Source organism: Micromys minutus (assembly GCF_963924665.1).
Source record: "Micromys minutus genome assembly, chromosome: 33".
In the NCBI taxonomy this organism is placed as follows: Eukaryota; Metazoa; Chordata; class Mammalia; order Rodentia; family Muridae; genus Micromys; species Micromys minutus.
In genome coordinates this window covers 1567411-1575545 of record NC_137968.1, presented here as the reverse complement: position 1 = coordinate 1575545, position 8135 = coordinate 1567411, and the positions used below count along the sequence as shown (strand labels likewise).

Sequence of the window (8135 nt, the reverse complement as noted above, 5' to 3'; positions counted from 1 at the left end):
TGTAGATAAGCTAAGATCTGAGTACTGTCTTAATCAGTCTGATACGACATCTGACATCTGTAAACAGATCAGGCAAAGTCCCTCCTCGGCACAGAAAATCAGGAGCTGCTGCTATGTAAACATTATAATCATGGTTCAGTCTGAGAAATGAATATCAATCCACTCTGGTCCTAGTCCTCTTAGTTATCTTTTTCAGAAAGAACAGAGCAGGGTCTAAGCGTTACGAACAAAGCCTCAGCATAACCCTCAGTAATTCAGGGTACTCAGGAAGTTGCTTCCACATCCTGTCCCCTTCTTTGGCTCTGAACTTTTCCCTGTCTTTTGTCACTTTCCTCCTTGTTGCTTATGCCTTTCCCACCCACTATTAATGACAGTCTCCATGGTAACCTCTGCACAGACAGGGCTCCAAGGGAGCACCTGACTACAGAAGAAGACACCGGGTCCCAGAACAGTGTGAGCCGCAGAACTCTGTGTGTCTGTGTGTCTGTCTGTCTGTCTGTCTGTCTGTTCCTGTACACTCACAAATATTGTTCTGAAAGCCTAACTGGCACATTTGTTACTCCAGCAAGTAAACGTAAGACATAAACCTGTGTCTGTCTCAGACGTGTATTTTATCTGTTTTGGTTTTGTTTTTCTGTCTTCCAGCCTCCTTGACGGTGATTTCTGTGAGAGCTGTCTCAGGCATGATCATCCTTTCCGTGACGGGTAAAATGCAGCTAACGTCCGCCATCTTCTACATCATGCTTGTCATCATGATAGCCTCCTGCGTTTTCCAAGTCAAGTAAGTCAGCGTCTACAAGCTCCGTGGCCTCTCAGACTTCCTGTGTTTCTCCCTGCACTGGCGTAGAAGACAAGTTAGCTGAAATACAATGGCGTCTCCGGCTCGTCCAGAGCCAGCATGCGGCGCTTTCCTCCTCCCTTCCAGCCACCGGCTTGTGCTGGGCGCTGCCTTTGTCTCAGACATTCGAAGTGCAGCGTGATCCGGCTAAGTGTGCTTGATGCTCTCCTGCTTGTAATTACGACCACCACACACAGGTTGTCATTAGCCATAAATCAGAGGGGCGGGTCCACACCCACAGTTTCATTCTAAATACAGAGATGCAGAAACCCTTCCCCTCCATCTTTAGCTCATGCTCCTTAACTGCCCAGAGACGGACAAAACCAAACTTTTGACCTGCAGGAAAACCCTTTCCCCAGAACTTTGCATCTTTGGTCAGAGTTTCCTTCATACCCACAGGACTTCGGAATGATTGTTTCATGTTTCTCTTGGGTCCTAATACTGGTGACATGAAACCTTTTTTAATTCCTGTCCCCATCTCCATCTGTCCCCACTCTTCCTAGTTGCACATTGTGATTGAACCTCTGCCTGCTTGGCTCTTACGAGTTAGCCAGAGAGTTCACCCCAAAACAAGATGGAGAAGCATCTTCCCTGTGCCCAGAAGGAAGCCAGAGCTCAAGTTGCTGATGTAGGGTCTTTGTTCTTACAGATGGCAGCAAGCTCTAAGTCTTGTGGGTTGGAGTCCTGGGTCACTTCCTAAGACCGAGTGTGTTTATCAAACTTGAATATTGCTATTCCTTCACTTCTTCAGAATCAATGGTACCACAACAGCGCCTGTGGGGTTAGTTATTAGTCTCACTATCCTAACACCACACCTCACGAATTTAAAGGCAGGCACAACTGAAGAAGACTGCTTCCTGTCCACGTTTATTCATTAAAATTACCGGAAGAGGTTTGTTCAGACAAGTGTATTCACACACACACACACACACACACACACACACACACACACACACACACACTTACCTGCACATATACACTAGCTTTATCCACAAACCTCCTTTTAAAAAAAAAAAATATTCTAGACTGTAGCTCCTTGCTGGAGAGTGATCAGGTCACTTGCCCTACCTAACAGCAGTGCTTTTGAAACCTCCCAGGTGAAGCCCGTGCACGGCACTGCTATGTCTCTGCTGGAGCCGCATGGCCGCACAGCCAGTGTGGACTCGAGTTCCTGATGGTGGCCGCAGACCCTACATGTGCTGTGCAGCTGGGGCAGCCAGGACTGCTTTTGAAACGTTCAACATTCTTTTGCTTCTCTGTCTCCGTTCTTGGCACGTGGCATGTCAGTGGATGGCTATACGTTCCCAGATATGATATTTAACAGATTCAGGGACCCATCTTAATGAATCAACCCCAGTGTGATACTGGCCCAGCAGTTTGAATCGCTTCCAACTCAAACTTCTGTGGCCTCTGAATATGATTAATTGCTTTTCATTGTTGCTGTTGTTGGTTTTAAACAGACCATAAAAGCTGACATCTGATCTCATACATCAGATGTGTCTAAGCTGTGACTGTTGACTGGAGAGCCCTCTCACTACACTTTCTGTTGCTTTGTAGTTGTAGTTACAGAGCACACATTTTTTGAAGTTGTTGTTAGCCATGACTGAGCACTGCTAACCCAGAGCTTTGGTAAATACCATCTTCCGTAGGTTCCTGAATCAAGCCACAGAACTCTACACAATGACCACAGTGGTGCCGGTCAACCATGTTTTCTTTACAGTCAGCGCTGTCATTGCAGGTGAGTCCTGGCTTCCCACACACCACCACAAGTGCAAGATTCTGTCAGAGACAAAGAAAGGAACAAGAGGCCCTTGGGATCCCATGTCCCCAACCTCCAGCCACTACCGTCTCTCCTCCAGTCTCCCCTCCTTTGTGTGAATGTTTTCTGGTGCTCTCTGCTTCCTGAGGCAGCTCAGTGCTGTTTGGGGATGACTCTCATTAAAGGGACGTTCTAATGACTAGAAAGTGTCTCCTGATATCGGAGCTCAAATGGGTTTCCTTGTGAGTACGAGATACTCACTGTGCTATGCTTCCTCAAGTCTTCTGCTTGCTCCTTTTAACCAAAGTGGTTGAAAAGTCCTCTTAAGTCTTGTCTCCAGGCCAAACACCCCCAATTCTTTAAGCCCATCCCTTTGTGCCCCTCATCAATTAGTGAAAGGATGGGGTCCCTGACCTAGTTCACCCTTGCAAAGGAAGGTGTGACAAACTCGCACATTTGATGTTTCCTCTCTCACAGCTCTTGTGTTTCAATGAATACTTTTTCTATTGGAGAGATAACAATGTTACAAAGTACAAACTTAAAACTTGGTCCAAATCAAGATACTATAGACTCAACTAAATCATGTATGGATTTGGTAATGATAGGTCCTGGCTCGGTAGCTTATTGATGTATTTGCCATTTTGTTGCCAGGCTACTGATGCACAGTCCACCTCCTGCCTCTGCATCCCCAGTGCTGGGATCACAGATGTGTGCCCGGAGGCACAGCCCAGTGAACAGCTTCTTAAAATAATTCCTACAACCTCTGTTTCCCAAAAAAAAAAAAAAAAAAAAAAAACTGAACCTCAAAGAAATGCTTAAAGAAAAGAAAAGATTCTATCCCACGGCCTCTATCTTGATTTTAGTGTCTAATGCTTTCTGAGGACAGTAAGAAAGAACTGTCTGTTGGTACATCCTAGAATCATCAGGAAATTAAAATAAAGCCAAAAGTTACAGGCATGGCATTCGGTTTAACAATCAACATACAGAAAAGTATATAAACCTTGTAGCTCCCTGAACAGAAGGTTTTTCAGCTAATAAGACTCAGTATAATGCTCAGGACATGGAGTAACTGGTGAGTTAGGAGTGCTGGAACTTTCTGGACATAATACCATCCATCTGATGTCGCATACAGAATGGCAGTAGAGCCTTATAATGGCTACCTCTCCCCACAACAAAAAGGCATGGCTGTAAGGAAATGGTGTCATTTCTGTCCTACCGAGTTGGGGTTTGGCTGTATTGCGGCAGCAATGACAGCGGCATGGTTCTAGGCACCCTCATGGGCTTGGGGGGAGGGTTGCTCTCCCAGAACTGAATTTCATCGACATCAAGGACCCTAAAGAGTTCCTACTCTGACTCTACACTTGCAAAACCGCAAGTGACCTGTTTTTAAGATGGGCAAAGCACCTAAGTGGTTCTGCAAAGGAAATATTCAACTACCAACAAGCAAATGAAAATGTTCAACATCAGTAATCATCGAGTAAATACAACGAGATGCCTCTTCACATCTGCCCCTCCTGAGCAGTGGGATTAGTGGAATATGCCACCGTGCCCAACCAAAGATTTACTCATCCGTGCGTTCTATGGACATGTGTTTTGTCTGTATACACATCTACATACTAGAAGGAGGAATCAGATCCCATGAGACCTACAGTTATAGACAATTGAAAGCAGCCTTCTGGGTGCCTGGGATTGAACTCAGGACCTCTAGAAGAACAGACAAAGTCTTTAGATGAAAATACTGGATGTGCATTTTAAGGGAAATCACATATAGAAAAAAAGTATTAACAATTTTTTAAAACAATGTGTTGCTATTATAAATTCCCTTACCCTATCTATAATTAACTTTGACCTCTGACCTTATATAGGTGTCATATTTTACCAGGAATTCCTTGGGGCTGCTTTTCTCACTGTTTTCATATATCTTTTTGGGTGAGTGCATGTCTCAGAGGTAAGATATGTGACGCTGTCAGCTCTGTAGCTGTGAATGCCTGAAGTATAGAAAAATTGGAGCATACCATAGAAAACACACGTTTTGACTTCACAAGACTGTGCCCTGGGCTTTGTAGCTTTGGTACCCTTTTGAGAGTTCTGAAACATTGAGGGTTTTAAGTTCCATCTAAAATCACAATAAATCCATGGATTTATCTCTGTGGCTACTCCGTAGCCTTATAGTACTATATCAGGCCCACCTCTCCCTTGGGAACTCTTTGATTAGATCTCTATTTAACAAACATGGATACCTTTTGGATCACCCAAAATAAAAAACCAAGACTGCGGAAGATCCCTAGTTTAGAATTCAATAGCTTCAGGTTGGTACCTGCCTTTTCTGTTTTAAAGCACCCAGTTAGGTGTCTTCTGGAGACTCGGTGGATATCACGGCTAAAGTTGCTGGCAGACGGAGCTAAACCTCCATGTTGTGCCGCCAATCAATAGCTGCTTCCATTGGCTCCAAGTACACCCCATGAATGTGCAGCTGCCTCTTGATCTGCTATTCAGCATGACTGTTGTTATGCAAACTGGAGCCTAGTCTATTTTCAACATAGGAAACCATCTATCTTGAAAATTCAATTTCATAAGACATCTGGGCGCAGCCAAACTTCTGGGGTCTGGAAACTATGACTACTCTTATGGCCAAGGACAATGAGATTTCTTAGAAAATTAAAGAATAACTTGTTTTGCACTCATATTGCATGTCAGTAATGGGTCTGGGCATGCATGGATAGAAAATAAGACCTAATGTCTACCCAAAGGGTTTTAGAGCCCGAATTAGCCTCCAGATGGTGAAAACCTGGGGTAGAGATTTATTGGAAACTGCCCAGCTCTTGGTTCAGGGTATAACTATTACTGGCTGTAAGAATTATGACTAGTTTGCAGCAGTTTACCATAAGAAATACAAAACCAGCGGCATGTATGTCACGTGGAAGTTAGAGCTCGGGTATTTAACACCGTGAGCTGTTTCAGTATTCCTGTTATTAATAATATTCTTTATTGATGTGTTCCTTAGGTGCCTTCTCTCACTCCTTGGAGTATTTTTAGTGACAAGAAATAGAGAAAAGGAACATCCACAACAGTCTTTTATTGATTTTGGGAATATTCCTGGTAAGAAAAAGATACGTATTTCTCTCTAATGTATAGTAGATTACCCTTGGGCCTGACATGGCTCAGTGGATCAAAGTGCTTGCCACCAACCCTGGTGACATGAGTTCTGTCCCCTGGAACTCACATCATGAAAGGAGATAACCAACTTCCCACAGTGACCTCACCTCTGTGCATACATGCACGTGCACACACACACACACACACACACACACATTCATATTTTTAAATATAAAAAAGTATGTCCTTATAAATTAATCATTGTCAGCATTGGGTGTTTAATGATGAAGTGTTGGGTGTTTAGTGATGAAGCTCTGGGAGGTATGGCGTTGGCCCCGTCTGTCTCTAGAATGTCATTTCTCACAGAGCCATGCAGCTGTTGAAGAAATGATCGGGCTTCTTTGATGTGGGTCACCTGGCGGGTGTCTTCCTTGGGTTTCCTTAAAGCGTCAGCAGACACGGATACAGAGGGAATGGCAGATGCCTGGCACCTACAGGCCCTTCGGTAGGGTGTGCAAGGGTAGAGCATCCTCCCGAGGAAGGCTGGGCCAGTGGATGTCAGCTCCCAATGCTCGTTTCAACTGAGAAACGACCCCCCTTGGGCATCTACAGTGCACAACAGAAGCAGAGTCGGCGGTGCTTCTGGTCGGCAGTGCTTCCCGTCCTCCCAGCCTAGCCCCGGCCACTCATCCCAGCTCCGTGGGGGAGTTGAGGTCACCTCCAAGTGGCCTGTGGTAGAAGACAGTCCCGTCCACCGTTCTGTTAGCATTGTGCCCTTAAAACAAGTGTACTTAAAGTTTCTGTAAGATTGATGATCGGTGGCTGAGGAAGCACGTTTGGTGTTCTCTTTGCCATGAGAGCTACCTCATCAGCGCCGGCGACAGATAAAGCATTAGTAACAACAGTGTTTATTGTGGCTTGCTTAAAACTGCTTTTGAGGTGGGGGAGGGAATAAAAATGCTGGGAAATAAAATGATTTTTGGGGGGGTTTGGTTTTAAACTATTTACCAGTTCACAAAGCCTCGTGTATAGGATCTGCAGTGGCCCTTAAAGCTCCTGGTCCATATGTTTTCCTGTGCTGTTATATGGACACAGGAAAAGACGAAACACCAGCGTCTGGAGATGAATGACTAAGTTACATGGCGTTCCTGATTGTTCCAACCCGTTCTGTGCCCAGTCCGGGGTGGGCAGGCGTCATGGGACAAGCATGTGATCTTACGACAAGTGCTAAGAGATTTTTGTGGGCTTTTCTTCCTTGACATTTTATCTTTTCCGTTGACAGGATAACCACATAACAATTTTTTTTTAAGGCGTAAAATGTGGCCAGAACTGAAGAGAAATTATCAGGACTTGTTTTTTTATCTGTAAGAGCTCAACGGGTCTTTTATGATTATTATCTCCACAGGGAAGCAAATGTTGGACAAAATACAACCAGAGTCAAATGACTTATCCTATGGAACCCTGCCCGATGGAGGTGACGCAACAAGGGGCCATCGTGGAGAGAAGAAAGAAGCCTAGGTTGCCAAGAGGGCTGGCTGTTGTCCGGCTACGCGGTACCACCTTTTAAAGGGTTGCACACGCTCACTCCGCACCAGCAGCTGCTTCACGCCGACATGTGTGCACATTGGATTCCGTTCTCCCCCCCCCCACCTCGGACCGTCAGGGCCTTCCTAATCTCTAACAGTCTAATGCTTTCACGGAATGTAACTCCGAGTGCTCCCCACGCCCTGCGGCTCTCCCTGGCGACCATCTAGCTGGCTGGATCTCAAGGAGAGCCTGGCTGCCGGAGCAGGAATGTCACACAAAAATGTGCACTCGAGACTTGGCCACAAAAGGCAGAGGTTGCTTCTCCGTGTGGCTTGCAGGATCTGCTTGTTGGCTTCAAAAACACCATCTCGTGCTACAAAACCTTAGTCTTTACAGGAAGATCCCGAGTGCCTTGTACGAACCTCTCTTAAGGAACTCACTCCTTTCTCCCTGTTGTATGGTAAGTCTCTGTCTCAGCCAATTCTGTTAAAATCTCCCCCTGAAAATAAAGGGCCTCATTACAAAATTGAGTTTACAAGTGGTGTTCTCTGATGGGGTTTACTAAAACCTCTAAGACCTGCTAGTACCTAAAAAGGGTGGGAGCATCTAAGACGGTGATTACCTCTGCGATATATGCACTAAAATTAAACAACATATATGTCATTGTGGTCTCTGCGTGAGTACGACACACAAATCCGTAAAGAGTTAAAATATCTAAAACTCTAGAATGGCAGCATTTCTTATGATCCTCTCGTATTTACATCAACACTCAAGAAAAACTTTTTGGCATGTGCCTTAGATTGTTACAGATCCTGTACTTTATCAGTGGCTTCTTCATCTTAACTCAGATACAAGTCTCCAAACGGCATTTAGTTCCTCAGGATATCCGTACTTCCCACTGACTCTTTCTTGCCC

At 45.0% G+C, this 8135-nt stretch overlaps 1 protein-coding gene across 2 annotated transcripts in view; it reads left to right on the top strand.

The window, feature by feature from the left end:
- Window positions 1–7710, top strand: part of NIPAL2 (NIPA like domain containing 2) — an 84483-nt gene extending 76773 nt beyond the window's left edge. Inside the window, exons 7-11 of one of the 2 annotated variants that reach the window (XM_080909485.1) lie at window positions 646–781; window positions 2488–2576; window positions 4463–4526; window positions 5602–5696; window positions 7099–7710. In XM_080909485.1, the coding sequence (XP_080765611.1) occupies window positions 646–781; window positions 2488–2576; window positions 4463–4526; window positions 5602–5696; window positions 7099–7211 (497 nt within the window). In that variant the 3' untranslated portion in view covers window positions 7212–7710. The remainder of the gene's footprint in view (window positions 1–645; window positions 782–2487; window positions 2577–4462; window positions 4527–5601; window positions 5697–7098) is intronic. The other variant, XM_080909486.1, reaches the window with a different exon arrangement.
- Window positions 7711–8135: the final 425 nt, after the last annotated feature.